Source organism: Myotis myotis, unplaced genomic scaffold, assembly GCF_014108235.1.
Source record: "Myotis myotis isolate mMyoMyo1 unplaced genomic scaffold, mMyoMyo1.p scaffold_m19_p_7, whole genome shotgun sequence".
NCBI classification, from domain to species: domain Eukaryota; kingdom Metazoa; phylum Chordata; class Mammalia; order Chiroptera; family Vespertilionidae; genus Myotis; species Myotis myotis.
The window spans coordinates 47,037,833-47,055,416 of record NW_023416379.1 but is presented as its reverse complement, the minus strand read 5'-3'; the positions used below and the strand labels follow the sequence as shown (position 1 = coordinate 47,055,416).

Below are 17,584 nucleotides of genomic sequence, written 5' to 3'. Positions count from 1 at the left end.
CCCAAAGCCCAAGAGTAGTCATGCTGGTGATTTGTATATGCCAAAGAGAAGCCATAAAGTGATTCCTTTAAGTGAAAAGTTATGTATGTGTAGGAAGAAAACATAGTATATCAGGCATCCACTGGGGGTCTTGGAATGAATCCCTCTTGGATAAGGGGGTAATACTATATGCCTTTAAAAGTAATAGTTTTATGATTTTTTTAGTAAAATTTGGGATTAGAGCAGGATAATTAATAGTGCAGACTTTGGAGTTAAACAGAATAGGTTTTGACCCCCAACACTACCAATTCCTAGTCCTGTGATTTTTTGTGAAGTACTCATCCCTAAGTTCCTTGTCAATAAAATAAGAATAATAATATCAGATAATCTGTAGGATTAATGAGATCATGCACGCAATCAAAGAAAGCTTTTGGCTCATGGTAGTAGGTGAAGTGGTGATTATTTAAAATTATTTTTAATTAAAACTTATAATGGCCATTGTTTAATAGAAAGACTTTAGGGGTATGATCTCAGGGATATGTCCTGAATAATTGTCCTCTATTTTATATATTAAAGGGGTTGTATGGTTTTGTAAGAAAGGGGCAATTTCGTTCTTTTGGACTACATTCCTAGTCAGGGATTAAATTGTACATTTGACTGTTCCTGTTAGAGCTAAATCATCTCATTTCTTTATTATTTGGAGGGAGAGCTTAGATGTGTTGTTCACTGTCTGAAAGGGCAAGCAGCCTTGTTAATCTCCAGGAAAGAATAGTCCATATAGGAAAGTATGCCAGCGGGGTGCCCCTGACTATCTTTCAGATGAAAGGAATATCTAATATTATTTATTAGACATGATATGATGATGTACTGTTTTTAAAAATACACTGATTTACTGGTGTTAAAAATAAACCAATTTATGAAATACTTAGAATTAAAGGTAAACTAACACCATATGTAATACATAAGTAAAATAATGATTGGGACCATTGGATGTGTCCTAATTCTTTTATGCTTAGAAGAAACATTTCTTTTCAAGATATATTAATTTGATGTAATTGGTTGATTTGGCTCAACAAGCCCTTGAATATATTTGAAGAATCATCTTATGTAACTAGTTTTTAATGCTCAAGACTTGCACCTGTAATTCATATTTCTTTTATCCAGGCTTGATTCCTATAAACCACCTCTTTATCTCTTGCATTTTTCTTCTGCCTGCTTAAAAGCTGCTGATATTTCCCTTCAATTTCTATAAGTTGCTAAGATCAAGAATAACTAATATTTTCAAAAATCATCAAGTATTTTTAAAAGGAACAAGAATAAGCCAGTTTCTTATACTAGTATGTTGGTAGTATTGGTGTGCATCCTGTAATTAAAATAGCTAAGGATAGCTTTTAGTATTTTATGTTTGTTGATCATATTATACTACATTAGTCTATCTGGTCTTTATTTGCACTTAACCAAGTCAGACCTGTTAGACATTTACTTTATTTGTTCCTTTTCACACTACTATGGTTTAATAAGATATTTTTCCTCTGAAAATACTGTTTTCAATGTCCAAAAATTTCATTCTAAGTGATGACCTGGCAACCTTGAAACATTTTAATGAAAATAAAAGTTATGAAGATTAAAGAAACCCCGCCCATCCTATGTACCAAACAGATATTTGAGAAGAAACTCACAGTGAAAGAGGGGATTGCAATGGTGAACATTTCCTAAGAGGGATGCCAGTGAATAACGTCAACTATGTGCAAGAACTACTGTAGTTTTGAGAGCTGCTTGCTGTGTGTCCCCAGATGAGTGCAGGCTTCCGCTGGAGAGCTTGAAGGGGGGCCTGGAGCATCCCACGCTGCTCAGAGGCCATGGGAACAATCCTGGGAGGATTGCTGCCATGCATATTTTTGGCATTAAAAAAATAGTACTTAGTACGTGAACTACATTAGCAAACAGTGAAACAAAAGTAAAAATTCACCTTCATACCTGTCACCTGAGCAAATCATTATGTGTGATTCAGTTTTGTGAATAAAAGGAGAGACAGTGATGTGGGTGGCATGGGGTGGGCCAGCTATCGTGCTATGTGAACATGGCTCCATTTTATAAAATATTTGCTTCACTTGTGTTTGCAAGCTAAGTTTATTTGGTTGCGTTTTAACCACAAAGACGGAAATCTGTGGTACTAGTCTTTTGGGGGACAGTGCATGTTTTGTTGGTTCCACTGTTTAGCAGCCAGACTGTACACTGATAAACAGAAAGCACTGTACCTGCCTTGTTCTCATATAGTAATTAAGCTGCAGAGGGAAATACCCTTCCCTCTTCCCAAGAGCATTAAGCTAAGCTTGAAAGCTGATTAAAAGATACTTAAGATTTTAACATATGTTTTCCTATTTTTATAAGTATATGCCTTGCCTTTAAATTATGTTTAGTGAAGTCAGTAAATTCTCTGTTCACCAAAATAATATTTTATACATTCAGTGGTTGACCATTAAGCCACAGGCATAGACTACATTTGCCTTCTCATGTAATGAATTTGTGTGGAAAGCAGTTAAACGGTGTCTTCAGGAGCTTGGTCATTTAAAGAATGCAGAGGAAATAGCATTAAGTGTCACAAAATTGTGTACCTTACTTATTTAAACCTATGTTTTCTGGGAATTTCTTGGAATGCATTTTCCCATAGAAGTAATATGAATATGTGTCTCTGTGTTTTTAAAGCAGCAGAACCCCCCCACCCCACCCCACCCCACCCTATTTTCCCCAAACAAAATCTTAGATAGGGCTCTACTTTATTTTCTTGGGGATCTTTTAATCTCCAGTTGTGTTAGCCTAAATAAGACATGGAATTTGTTATAAAGGTCTAGGTTATTTATGTACCCCAGAGGCAGGAATGCATGGAAAATCCAGAATGTCCTCTTTTTCCATCTCTTGCCTCTAACCTTTTCTCTGTATGTCTGCTTCTTTTTTTTTTTCTGTTTCTTTCCCTGCAGAATTGCTTTCTTAGTTTACTAATCTACATGACAGAGAACAGAGCTGAGACTAGGGTGAGGTGAATGAGGTGCAAAATTTCAGAGAGAACCAAAAAATTCAGGATGGAGAGAAATAATATGTTAATGTAATATTTCAAAGTTAATGATGAGCACAATATCAAAATTTTTAAAAAAGGTAGGATTAGTATAAAAAGAGCTCGTTTAGTGAGTTGGTTTCCAAATAATAAGGGAATTTAATTTATCTTACGATTTTTTTATTATAATTTTTGGAATGTCTGAAAAATATAAAGTTCAATGTGTCCTTTAATTTTGGATGATTTTAACTTTTAGGATACTTGCTCTTCATTTGCCTTGTTATTGGGTGAGTTTAAAAATATTTGAATTTCAGAAAGGTTAAGTTTTTTGTTACCTGTCTGTAATAATAAACATTCTTTTGCCATTTTAAAGTTCAAGTGACCATCTGTGTTAGTGTTTGTGTTAGGCTATAATAGCCTGGAGATGATAACCTAGATTCTGAAAGGAAACTGTAGCAGTGATAGGTTACTAAGAAAGTATCTTAGATAATAAAACTGTGTGCCTTGAATTATTCTCAGCCCCTGCCCTACTCAGTCATAATGGAATCATTGAAAGTGATGCTCATTTTTAGGTTTGTCAAAACAAATTTGAAATAAATGAAAGTATAGATATCCTATTTTTTATAATTATAGATGAAGAAAGAAAACAAGAAATAAAAAATATAATTTTGTGAATAATGTTAGAAAAAACCTGATGTTCAATAACAATGGGATACTTAAGCAAATTATGATATATCTATATGAATTACTATATAGTCATACCCAATTGAGGGTTTGTATGCACTATAACAAATACTATATTTTAGTCATATTGGAAACCATGGTTCCTCTTTTGTACAAATCAGCAGAAATAGGCACAGCTTAACACATTCCTTTTATAAGTGTTTTTACTTTGTTATTGCTTTTCAAAATATAATTGAGGCAGAAGAGAACCTGCTTAAGATTTTCCAGGTTGGAATTAATTTTTCCACTTGAGTGTATTAGAAAGTAGGTGCTAGAGACCCTCTAATGAGAGCTGTAAAGCATCGTCATGGACCAGGTGCCAGACTATTCAAATAATTTAATTTTCTCTTTAGAGTTACACCAGTGATTGAAAACATGGGCTGTGAGGGGAGGGGCTAGAGGGTTGGGGTGAGATTAAATGAATATATAGGCAAGGAGCAATTTCAAGGTTGATAACTTCATCCTATTATATATTTCCAACTATGCTAATCCTAAAGCTCTTCTGAGAATCTATTTTCTATTTTCTACTAATTTTCATCCTCTCTGTATGTTATTTTTTAAATCTAGTTTTCAGAAATCTGCTCCTTGAATAGAAAATCATTTTTCTGTAGACGTTTAACAAAGACATACTTTTTTTAATCTTAATTTCCCCAGTATTCATGTTTGGAAGGAAAGTAAAATCGCATAAATGATGAGTGAACTAGTACTTGTGGTTTAGAACTTCGTAGGTTTAGTTTATCAAATGTAAATTTTTCCCTTTGGCCGCTTGATGTTTTAATTTTTACTGTAGCCCTTAATTTAGGTATTGTTGGGTTTCGATAAAGTAAAAAAAAAACTTGAACACTTAACTTTTTGGACTATTGTTTATTAAAAGAGCATTCAGTCGGAATGTTATATCTCAATTGTAAAACTCCTTGGGAATCTAAAGGCCCAAAGGGTGCGTTTTTTGCATTTAGCTTACTGTGCTTTTCTTTCATGTCTTTCTGTTCAGCTGGAATGCTTGCCAATTCTGCTGCAAAGCTCTAGGCTGACCCTGCGGACCCCAGAACCCTGCTGGAAAATGCCGTCTGAACACTGCCTCAGGTGAGCCTGGCAGCATATGTCCTGCGTGGTGTAGTCAGCCCCCAGCCTTCACACTGCACATTCCAGGACCAAAGGCAGAGCAGGGGCGCAACACATATTTGAAGGAATTAAGCCATCCAGTCAGAGTGTGTGTGAGTTTCATATGGTAACACCAGGGCTAAGTGCTGTGATCTGGTTACTAGTCAGACCTAGACATGTTTCATCGTTCTTTGACTGATACTAGTTTTTATCTTTTTCTTATTTAGGATATTAACCTCCCTCAAACAAAAGGCATACTGCTATAAAGGTATATGATTTTAAAAAATTGTAATTTTTTAAATTCATAACTGTAATTGGCCAGGTAGCTTTGTCGGTTAGAATGTCATCGCCACATGCCATGGTTGCAGGTTCGATCTCCAGTCAGGGCACATACAAGAATCAACCAATGAATGCATAAATAAGTAAAACAACAAATCAATGTTTCTCTCTCAAATCAATTCATTTTTAAAAAATAATCAGAAAGCTATACATATATTTGACTGTCATCCTAAAGCAATCACTGGGGAGTGTGATACGTTTTCTCAAAATACTCATGACATTTTCTCTTAATAATTTACTTATTTAACATATTTATTGAACCAAGCACCCTACTTGGTGCAGAGGATCCAGCAGTGAATAACATAGATGAGGTTATAAAATGTATATTCTATGGGCAAATCACACCAGGAATAATGCAAATGTCATTGTGAGAAGTGCTTTGGAGGAAGAGTACAGGATTGCTGGGATGAGGAAGTGCCTTCCTTAGGAAGCTCTCTATGGTCTGAGTTCTGCAGGTGGGATGACAAGGGGAAATGCCTCAGGCAGAATGGAGCTTGGCATATTCCCCAAACCGAGAGGCAGTCATTTAGAAAATGCAGGGTGTTCCTTTGAATAGTCTCAGTGGAGGCAAGTCTTCATCAGCCTCTGAGGAAACAAATGGATCTTCAGATCAAAGAATAAGAAAGGTGATAAACCTGGGAAATACCTTCTTTATAAAAATACTAAGAATTGGATTTGTCTATGAAATACTGAAACCAGCTTTCCTCCACAACTCTGAAGCTATTAGGGATAACCAGTTCCCAAAATGTGTTCCGAAACAGGCATTGCTGCTGGTGGCATGGTGCCTCTGCACTCCCCAAGGGAATCTGCTGCTCTAGACCAGTGACTCTCTAGGGCAGTGGCTCTCAACCTTCTGGCCCTTTAATACAGTTCCTCATGTTGTGACCCCCAACCATACAATTATTTTCGTTGCTACTTCATAACTGTAATTGTGCTACTGTTATGAATCGTAATGTAAATATCTGATATGCAGGATGGTCTTAGGCGACCCCTGTGAAAGGGTCGTTCAACCGCCAAAGGGGTCGCGACCCACAGGTTGAGAACCGCTGCTCTAGGGGGATGAGTTTGCCCTCAGGATACATTGTGCAAATACCTGGCAACATTTTTGGTTATCACTCAGGGGCAGGGATGCTAAATATCTTAAAATGCATAAGATAACCTTCCCCTAGTGCTCTCCCCCATAGCAAAAAAAGAAAACAAAAACTGACCTAACCCAGAACATGGATTTCACTGACATGGAGAAACCCTGCTCTAGATTTGGCCTCCAGCCAATAGAGCACATAAAGATCGTGGTATCTGTCTGCCACCACCTCAGCCAAGTGCTTTATTTTTGGCTACCAGGATCCACGTGCATTCTTCTGAAATGATTTTTTTTCTTTAAATCTGCCATCTCTGTTTTTACTGATCAACTCCCATTGCCATCTGTCCTCCACAGCACTGTCATCTCCACCGTGGTCTTTCCTTCTCTGCTGAGACCCAGAGCCCTCCCTTCCCCACCTTTCAAACTTCCCCTGCGTCCGGAACTATTATCACCTCCCTCACCCTGAAAAACTCTATTCATCTCCTGACTTCATTGAGACCCGCCCTCTCCTGAGGCATCACTTCCCTTGTAGCCCTCTCACGTGGCATTATTATTTCCTCACGTCTTGTGTGTTTTAGGGATGAGTAGAGAGATTGTTGTCACCCTGGGACATTGTTTTGCTTCGAGATCATTACTCCTCAAACTGGTTGTTTGAGGAAAAAAACAACTTGCTTCTGAAGGTGGTGCTCTTTACCTCTCTCACCCTCACCTCCACTGCACTATTGTCTGGGCCATTTCCTCATTCATTGAGCGTTTAGCACCTGGTCTCGGTCTTCTTCCTCATCATGAATCCTTTACAGCTTCCCAGTGCTCTCAGTGTTTGCGTGGAGAATCTGTCCAACTTTGTGGCCTTGGATCTTCAACCTGCTTATCCCCGAAGTCCTTCTCCCTTCACTGACCACCCTCTCCCACGCTCACACCTCGGACCTTGAATCTCCAGTAGTTGCTCTGTTTCTGAAACCACATCAAACACTTTACTCTTACCAGGACCACTCCTTCTGTGTCTCGCTCATAGCTACCTCCACCATGGTTGTACTTGGACCTCATTGCAGTGTCTCATCTACTGGCCCTGCTGCTTTCTACAACCCATCAACCTTTTTGTCCCCTCATTTCCCTTCTCATCCAGTTGAGATTCTACCACTCTTTTAAATCCTTAATTTCTCTTGCTCCCTGCATTTCCAATGCATTTCCCTGACAAAATCACAACTCAGGTAAACCCAACTATCCAGGTCCTATGGAGATTGGTTCTCCTAAATCTTTAAATTCAACAAGTCCAAAATGCCCAGAGTTTTAATATGTTCTGGTCCACTTATTCCCTCTCTCCTGCCACCCAGAGGGCAGTCATTTTCCATAGCTGAGCCCAGCCCTGCTTCTGTGTTTCGAATTTTATCTTTCTTATCTTCTCAGCAACCTTTGACTGTGGATTGTCTGTCAACTATGTTCTGGAGACACAGCTGGCTGTGCTTCTATTCCCCTCTCTATGGAGACGAGTCACAGATTTACACCTCTAGCCAAGACCTCTTGCTGAGCTCCAGGTCCTGTACCATATCCTGCCTTGTCCTCAGAATTCTAGCCATTAACCTTCTGTGTGAGGGTCATGCTCCCTCCTGCCACGGGATTATAGGACTTGCTGTTCCCCTCACTGGAAACCTCTTCTCTCTCCTGTTTGCTACAGCCCACAGCTCCAGGTGTACTTCAGGAAGGCCAAATTACTTGATTAATGTGTAACTGCCTTGCTAAACTGAATGTTCCACAAGGGCTGCTACCAAGCTTGGTGTGTTCACCATTTTATCTCCAGGACCTAGTGCAATACCTGGCACAGGATGAATAAATATTTCTGGAAGGAGTGTGTCATGAACATCATGCTCTGCATGTGATTTTTTAGCTTTTGCCATCAATTTCAGAATGAAAGTTAAAGACTCGAAGTCATGAATAGCCCTATTCCCTAAGACATCATTTATTTATCGCCCTGTTCCTGGCTGCTGACATATGGCCAATCAAACAGTTGCTCCCTGGCACCACTAAAGAGCAATCTGCTGCTCAGGGCATCTGGGGCTTGCCCTGCTGTAACCCAGAGTCTGGGCCCAGTGAGGCTCACAGCCATGCTCATCGGCAGCTCCACAGGGTGCCTGGTGCTCTCATAGAGCTCAGGTGGGAGGAAATGAGGGCCCCGTCTCCCTGGGAACCTGTACACTGTCCAGAAGAACCATAGTGCAAAGCATATTTATAATTTAAATTTTTCAGAGTCACATTTTTTAAAAAGACAAAAAGAAACAGGTAAAATGAATTTTAGCTATATAGTTTAAGCCAGCATATCAAAAATATTTGGCCGCCTTTTTCCACACGACGTCTGGCATCCGGTGTGCGTTTTACACTTACAGCACATCTCAACCAGGTCTGCCCGCATGCCCGTGGTCAGCAGCCACGTGCAGTGGGTGTTGTATTGGACAGCACAGTTCTAGGGACTGCCTCTGGGGGGCTGCTGGGATTGCCTCGGAGAAGCCAACACCCTCTGCACTCACCTGGGAATTTTGAAGGGGTGGCATTACTTTCATGGAAGACCTTTCCCAGTTTTAGGAAGATGCTCAAATCTGTGTATCCCTGGGAAATGTGCCTCAAGTTTTGGTCTTTTTCAGTAATTTAGGAAGTTTTAGGAATATGATTTTCCTACCTTCTTCTTTGTTCCCCACATACTGGGAAGACATTACTCTGAGTGGGGAGGTTTAATGTGCTAATTTGGTATAAGTTATAGATGCCAAGGGAGCCGTTTGCAAGCATGTGTCTGCTCCCCGCCTTAATGTAGTCATGGCACATTATAGTCTTTGCTTCACCTCCTCCTCGTTTATTATCGTTGGCTTCAAAAGGGCCTGCCATCTTCCAGCTGTGTTCTGTGGCCACCCATGCCTTAACATTTAGAGGGTTGAGGTCTTTTGCAGATTTACATCTGAGAGTCAGTGGGAAGTTACTTTCAGACTACAATAATGGCTTGTTGATTAATAGGCCTTTATTTATTTATTTATTTTTTTTGCCAAATGTTGCAGTATTTGTTTCTGCTTTGAAGAATTCCTAACATATTGGTTCCAAAATATTTGGAATCTTGAGCCAAGTTTTGCCTTAAATATTTAGCATGTTGTTTTCTTCAAGCTTGAATATTTCAAGCCCAGCTGAATGATCCTGCAAAATTGTGCTGCATCACAATTGTTTCAGAGCTAAGCCCTTTCTTTATTCTTGGGCAAATTTCAGTTTACAGCTGTTCTTTCCCTGGCAAGATTTATTCACTGTCAATTGATATCTGAAATTCAAATACTGACTCAGTCTTAATAAAAGGACACAAATTGTGGCATATCTTTGGAAAATGAGTAAGGAAACATTTTAAGGCAATTATTTTAATATATTCTTCTGTTCCACTACAAATGAAACTTCAAAATACATTTATTAAGCACTTAAGATGATATTAAAAGGGAGAAAAGTTATGAGGGTTTCAAATAAAATTTTTAACGTTATAAAAAATCTATTCTCTAGTCTAAAACTTACCTTAGTTACAGTGCAAAGATAAATGTTTTGAATCATGATTTCAAAAATTTCTTATCACATGAATATGTTCATGTATATTATTTTTAAAAAGCAACTTTGATTTTGCAATTAACCATACATAATATAAATATAAAATTACTACGGACCTTGTGATGTTCTTCCCTTATAATCATAGATACTTAATGTCTTTTTTATAGATTATCACATTTTTTGTTTTGTCTTTTTTTGTTTGTTTTGTAAGCAGGAGGATAAATTTACATTATTGTGTTGTTGGTGATAGGTTCTCAAAATGCCTGATCTTAGACCTTCAACTTTATCTGTAAAACAGAGATAATGATAGTATCTGCCTCATAGGATTGTTATGAATGTTAAGTAAATTAATACTTATAAATCACTAAGAGTAATTCATGGAACATAATAAGAGCTTTGTGTTTGTAAAATATATCAAAATGTTCTCTTATTTAGGAAAGATTTTTTCAAAAACTATTTTAAAGCTTTACTTACATGAAACAACATTTCTGTTACTATTGTATTCCTTCATTTCTTTAATTGAGCCATGCTAATTAACCTCCATTTTTGGCTTTGCATAGAAATTTGTATTGAAAAGTTATTTATGCTTCTGAATGCAGTTTTCAATTGCTGATATAAAAAGTCTGCCGATAGCTAAAGCCACTAGAAGATGAATATTTGATGACAGTAACCATTTCAAAACCCACTGCTGCATTTCAACTGAAAATAATCCTCCCACCTTCCCACGAGAACTTCCTATATCATCACCTCCTGTCAAGTTCTTTTTCTTTCAATGGTTCTGACATTTCGGAGGCTTCTCAGTCAGAAATGCCCAATGCAGCTTACTGGCTACACTATGGCGTTTCACAGGAAGCATTGGCTTCCATTTCAGGTGGTGCGATTTGTGCTGAATCGTAATCTATCAGCCAACTGGAACCACAGGCCGGGCAGTGTCACTCAAATACATTAATCATGCAGTGTAGGCCAGTGGTTACTCCCTAAGTCCTCCGAGGGGCTCTTTCCCACTCAGAGGGAGAGACTGGAGGCAGGAGTTGCCAGGATAGGAGAGACAATGCTCAATCATCCATGTGGTATCTTTCCTCAGCTTGATGAAAAGGGTGCAGACCTGAAATGGGCTGATGGTCCTTGTTCTTGTTCTGGGGGTAATTTGTGATTGATGCCATGCCCCTCTCTTAGTCCAGTGCCAGTTCTGAGGCTTAGAGCGCTGCGGAGATTTTCATACATCTGAGCTGGAATTGTTCATAGCTGCCTGCAAATGCCATTTGCATTTTGTGTTTATGGCATTACTTACACATTATTTTAAGAAGATCAGGGGTTTCGCCTAGGAGTTTTGAAAGGATATGGGAAGAATATTTTAGAATGGGGTAGGGAATGAAGGGGGAAAGTTTCACAATGGATAAATTTAGCAACTTCGAAAAGCAGAAGAAAAAATAAAATTGTATAGTCATTCATAAATCTAGTTCAATGATCACATAGAGACATTGGTGGCTGAAATTGTAGCTATATTTTACTTTCAGCCTTAAATATTTTTCACTTACAATGGCATTTCCTTTCATGTTCATAATTTCCCAAGTTAAATAATAAGTAGCGGTGGTTGAATTAATTGCTTTTTGCATGGAATGGTCACTGGCAGCCCTGTTTTCTCTTACTGTCATTTGCTTCATTCTGTTTTATTTACTAACTAGAGGCCCGGTGCATGAAATTCGTGGGGGAGGGGGGGGCGTGTCTCGCAGCCCGGCCTGCACCCTTTCACAATCTGGTGCCACTGGCTCCTAACCGCTCACCTGCCTGCCTGCCAGATCACCCCTAACCAATCTGCCTGCCTGCCTGCCTGATGCCCCTAACTGCTCCCCTGCCTGCCTGATCACCCCTAACCGCCTCTGCCTGCCTGCCTGATAGCCCCTAACCGCCTCTGCCTGCCTGCGTGATAGCCCCTAACCACCTCTGCCTGCCGGCCTGATCACCCTAACTGCCCTCCCCTGCCAGCCTGGCCGCCCCTAACTGCCCTCCCCTGCCGGCCTGGTTGCCCCTAACCGCCTCTGCCTTGGCCCCTACCACCGTGGCTTTGTCCAGAAGGACGTCCAGATGGATTTCTGGAAGATGTCCGTTCTAATTAGCATATTACCCTTTTATTAGTATAGATCAGGGGTCCTCAAACTTTTTAAACAGGGGGCCAGTTCACTGTCCCTCAGACCGTTGGAGGGCCGGACTATAGTTTAAAAAAAAACTATGAACAAATTCCTATGCACACTGCACATATCTTATTTTGAAGTAAAAAAACAAAACAGGAACAAGTACAATATTTGTATTTGCATGTGGCCCGTGGGCTGCAGTTTGAGGACCCCTGGTAGAGATGGAGTACTGTGTGCTGTGGGGGACTTAGTGACATCCTGAACCTCTGGTGAGTCAGGCAGGTCCAGTGGATTCTGTGCTCGCCCAGTGCACGGCTGTGACCTTGCTCTGAGCTTGTGTGTCCTCAGAGGACAGCGGAGGTGCAAAGCTGAGAAAGAAGCAGAGAGTTCGGGAGGGGTCATGGAGTGGACAGGGTCACCTGCAGACATGCACAGTTTGAATGCATTTTCACTGAGATGTGCACTTGCTGAGGACAGAGGTTTAGAAGCAGAGGCTCACAGGCCCACAGACATGGGTCAGTGCACAGACACAGGTGGACACACATGGGCATGATTCAGAAAGAGAAACACGAGTAGGAAAGAAAAAGAACCCTGAGGGGGTGAAGAAAGAGAATTCTAGGAAAGGGGAGCAAGAGCATGGTGGAGAGAAAGAAAACGGGGGAGTCCAAAATCCCACTCTAGTATGCTGGAGCCCCCATTCCCCGTCGTTATCGGGGGAGCGAGGCACGTGGGGCAGCCAGGGCTGGTGGAGGACGCGTGCTGACCGGATTGCTCTCCTTCATAGTATTCAAGAAATGCTCACAGGCCAGAGGCTCTGTCACTCGGAATCTCACAATGACAGTGTCCTGGCAGCACTGAATCAGCAGAGGAGCGACGGCATGCTCTGCGACGTCACCCTGATTGCGGAGGAACAGAAATTCCATGCTCACAAGGCCGTGCTGGCGGCGTGCAGCGACTACTTCCGGGTAAGTCCAGGATGTTTGTTTCTCTTCAGATGTCAATTCATCAGGATGATAAAATTTCCTGAAGTGTCACACAACCAGCAGCCAATTAGATGGGAGTTCTCAGAGTTGTAAGTATTGGGGGCCTCCCCTGGCAAAATGAGATGGGGCCCTATTGGGATCCTTCCTCAGCTGCATATCTGGATGTCCCTCCTTTGTGTCTGAGTTGAGGGGCATTTAACATTTGATCACCCTAAGAAAGTGTGGCATTGTAGTGCTTCATCATAGGGGGTGTGAGCTGGGGTTAGGATGTTTCTAGATTCAGGATCAGAAGGGGAATCTGAAAATAATTTGATAAATAAAGTCCCTAAAGATATATAATGCTTCTGATTTTGTTTTTATGCATGTTCTAGTCTTACTGCTTTCCAATATTTGCTCCAGGAACAGAAATGCAATTGGCCTCATGGACCTTTCTGGTTGACATGTGTGTCCATAATGGCTGAAGAAGACATGTTGTCTTGTTTAGCAGGACTCTGGAGTTTGAGTTCTAGTAGCAAATGAGATGTGGTGACATGCTTTTTGTTTTGAAGATGAATGTGCACAGTATGGTTATAGCTAGCTGAATGCCATCTATTTAGTACTTCAGGTGATTCAGGCACTCCTGTGATTCAGGTGGTGGAAAAAAGATTTTATATGCATATCTCATTTAATCCTCCTAACAACCCATTTTACAAACACATACAAGTGCTATAAAAATAAACATTTTTCATATGGAAACTGAATCTTAGAAGTTAAGTAATCCTATATAATGAAAGGCTAATATGCAAATTGTCCCTTTGACTAGGAGTTTGACAGGGAGTTTGACCAGGGGGCAGGGATGGCCTGCCAATCGCCCACAGCCCCTCCCCCAGCCAACCCCACCCCCAATCAGCTCCTCCCGTGGCCCACCAACTGCCTGCAGCCCCTCCCCCCAGCTGGCCCCACCCCTGATCACCCCTCCCACCCCAATCAGGGGCAGGGCCAGCTGTCCAACTGCCTGCGGCCCCTCCCCCTGGCCAGCCCCACCCCTGATTGGCCCCCCCACCCAATCAGGGGCGGGGCTGGCCAGCCCCCAAACATGCATGAATTCGTGTACCAGGCCTCTAGTTTTAGATAACTCAGAGGTTAAGTAATAAGTCTCATAGTTTCTAAGTGAAATTAAAATATGGATGTAAGAAAAAAATCTTGATAATCATTAACCAGAATATTTTTAAATATTAATTTCTGAATATACATTATTTAATTCTGATTTAATTTTCTTTTTAATGCTATTTTGGTTGATAATTTCAAAACATTACAGTGTACAATCTATATAAATGAGTGTATATATATATATATATATATATGTGTGAATTTTTAAAATTTTCCTTATGAAAGTCTCAAAAATGATATAGAAACCAACTTAGGCCCATGGGAAATTTGTTGGCTTGATTTGTATATTTCCAATAATCTTGTTTTTTATGATTAAGAGACATTATTAACTGCACTCAATTGTGAACCAGCAGTTAAAGAGAATTTTCAAAGATGCCAAATCATAAAAGAAAGACTTTTAGAAATAGTGTTTTAAGTGTGGTAAAACCTAGTAATGTAGAGGATAAATGGATAATTACTTAAAATGTCTATCTAAAATAAAAAGTGGGGATTTAATTATAGACTGCAGCAATGAAGCAGAATATCTGAAAAGTGACCTTTAGTTGCATTCGTATAATGATATATTTTATACACTCTCAAATTGTTGGGCACTAATCTTCCAGAAAGTTTACATTAATCAGAGGATGTTTCAAACAACATATTTTGAATTATAATATATAGCATGTGCACATTATATAATAGAAGTCCTGTCTTCCTGTGTACCATAATATAACTGTCTTGGTGCTTAGCTGCTCTCCTCTGAAGTCTCTCCTGATTGGGTTTTTAATTTAATTTTGGGAAATGGTTTGATTTGTGCATGTGTGTATGTGAGCCAGTGCATGCATGTGAGTGCAAGAGAGCGTTTTCCTTGTTGGCATTTAATAGTGTTTGTTGCTACTCCCAGGTCTTCATCTCTTCCACCACAATGCCCCTGATATTCTGGTAGGTTAGACACAGAGGACCTCTTTTATAATACCTGTGTTATAATGCCTATGAAGAAAGCTTTATTGTTCCCATTCTGCAGATAAGGAAGCTAAAGTGCAATATGCGTAAATATCCTGCCCAAGGACTGCCAGACATTAAGGAGCAGAGCTGATTTTCACACCCCAGAGCATCTGTCTCCTTGAGTACCAAGTGTGCTTTCTCCACTTAACCACATGGCCTGCTGGGTTCATACACAGTTCCTTCAATGTCATCACCTGTTTGTGAGAAGAAAATTAAGTGACTTGTGTATTGATTGTTCTGATCGATAAATTGAGACAAAGTTGAAACAATTGTCACAGTCTGAATAGTACAGTCCATAAAAAATTAAATTTTTTAAGTAATGGGTAGTAAGTATGACTGTCCTTTACTCTGGAGAGAGACATTATTATACTGGCCAGGAAGCATGCCTACCCTTTGCTCTGCAAAGAGAATGGTATCTTCCAGGATTGTAAGCAAGACTGCCTTTTGCTCCAAAGGGAAAACCACTCTGTCATTCAAACCTCTTTGCTATAGAAACATCTTTGAAAAGAGAGTTCAGAACAAAGGACAGTCAGTGCCTCGCTTTCAATACGTGCATAAATGCAAGAGACCCATGGAGGACCGTCTCCCAACAACCACATGTCCTAACTAACATGATGTTTGTCTTTCTTGTGTCTTATGCACTGCCACACTGAGATATCTGGAAGCGGTATCCTGTTTTAGGATTTTCTGTATATTTCACAAGCCTTATAATGTTGCTTCAGGCTTAGTAACTGCTCAATTAATATTTATTAAGTGAGTGATGTTTTCTAATTGTCATAGAAATTATGTATATTTCAATTCTTAATATCCTGCATATGAAATATGAAAATTATTCATGGATAGTTTTTTTATGTGATCTGTTCAGATTAATTAAGTACTTCGATGTAAATAGATTTTTGTACTCTGTATTTTGATATCTGGCAGATTATTTTGAAACTGAAGTAATGGTTCTGATTCAGGAGAGGTGGGGCTTGCAAAAGTGAGGAGAAGGCCCCAGTTTTTACATAAACAGTTTCTGTACATTGATCTGAGAGTTGGCATCAGCTTTTCTTGATTAAAATATGAATAATGAGTAGTTGAGCATAAAATACTGTGACTTCTTGTGATCATCAACATTTTAAAAGGAAGGGTGAAAACAAAGTTTTTGGCGAAGTAATAATGATTTTTAAAATAAGGTTTAATATTAGTGGTGTGGGCTGAACATGGCATTTGCCAAATGCTATACCTGAGTCAGACCAGGGACTTTTTAAATAAGAATGTAAAGCAGTGGTGGAAGGAAGGAAGGGAAGAGCTTATGAATCAGGTCTGATTTTGAATGCAGCGTTAGGGATTGGGCTCACCACAGTTTTTCCCAATTCCTGACAAATAGTAGGTGCTATTCTAATTAATATTGGCTTATTCACTCTCTTTACTATCTATTCTTTGATCATAGACATGTCATCTTACTTCTGTGAACCTACGTTTTTTCATTTGTGAATAGATGATCACAAAACACAGCTCTCAGAATGGCTTGATACAGAGATTTAAATGATATATTGTAATGTACTAAGCGCTGTATCTGACACAAAGAAGACCTTCAGTGAACACTAGCTGTTTCACTCCTTGCACTAACTTGCAATTTCTAGCCATGCTCTGCCTATTTGTAGGAAAAGAAAAGAGTTCATACTTAGGCTCACCTAATTACAGACTCATTTACCTTTTGATGGGTGAGAATAACTTTTTGGTTTCATCCTTTATCATCTTTTCATTTTCTGAATCTGACACCTCCTTCCTTCTTGTGTAGAACATTCTAGTAGCCATCTGACATTTCTCCTCCTTTGGTTGCCCCTTTGCTAACCATTGTGCAGACGACTGTGTGATTACTTTCACACCTTTGCCCTGCTCAGGTCTTCCAAAGCTCCTCACTCCCAGTCTGCCAGGCTCCTGGAGCGAGCCTTCATGCTGTGCCACCATCATTATCCTCATCTTTGTTCTCCCACCTGTTCATTTGATGTTGCAGCCAGACTGTTCTCTAAACACACTGTTTTCCACCTGAGGGCCTTTGCCCTTCTCGGCCTTGCTAATAACTATTTCTTCCACCTGGAACTCCTATTCCTTTCTTAGTCCCTGGGCATCTACCAAGGTATATACCACAGCCAACAGCAGGTGTGAAGTCCTTCACAAAGGCGTTACCCTCTGCCATCTCCCTAAATTCATATGCAAGTCCCCCCTCCTCTGAAACCTTAAAACTAGCTTGTCTCTCTCAAGGAATTAAAATGCAACCTATGGAATGGGAGAAAATATTAGCAAAAGAATCCAATTAAAAAAATGAGCAGAGGAACAGAATAGACATTTTCCAAAGAAGTCATACAGATGGCCAATGGATACATGAAAAGGTTCTCAATGTCACTAATCATCAGGAAAATGCAAATCAAAAATCACATCACATGTATTAGAATGACTATTATCAAAAAATGTAGGTGATAACAGATGTTGACAAGGATGCAGAGAAAAGAGA

The 17,584-nt window shown here is 39.8% G+C and overlaps 1 protein-coding gene across 8 annotated transcripts in view; it reads left to right on the top strand.

Moving 5' to 3' along the window:
- The window catches only part of KLHL32 (kelch like family member 32), a 217,679-nt gene that overhangs the window by 66,319 nt on the left and 133,776 nt on the right, over positions 1-17,584 (top strand). For 7 of the 8 annotated variants that reach the window (XM_036317421.1, XM_036317420.1, XM_036317419.1 and 4 more), the window contains 2 exons: positions 4,746-4,837; positions 12,756-12,936. In XM_036317421.1, the coding sequence (XP_036173314.1) occupies positions 4,815-4,837; positions 12,756-12,936 (204 nt within the window). In that variant the 5' untranslated portion in view covers positions 4,746-4,814. Of the gene's footprint in view, positions 1-4,745; positions 4,838-5,082; positions 5,124-12,755; positions 12,937-17,584 lie in introns of all 8 variants that reach the window. The other variant, XM_036317422.1, reaches the window with a different exon arrangement.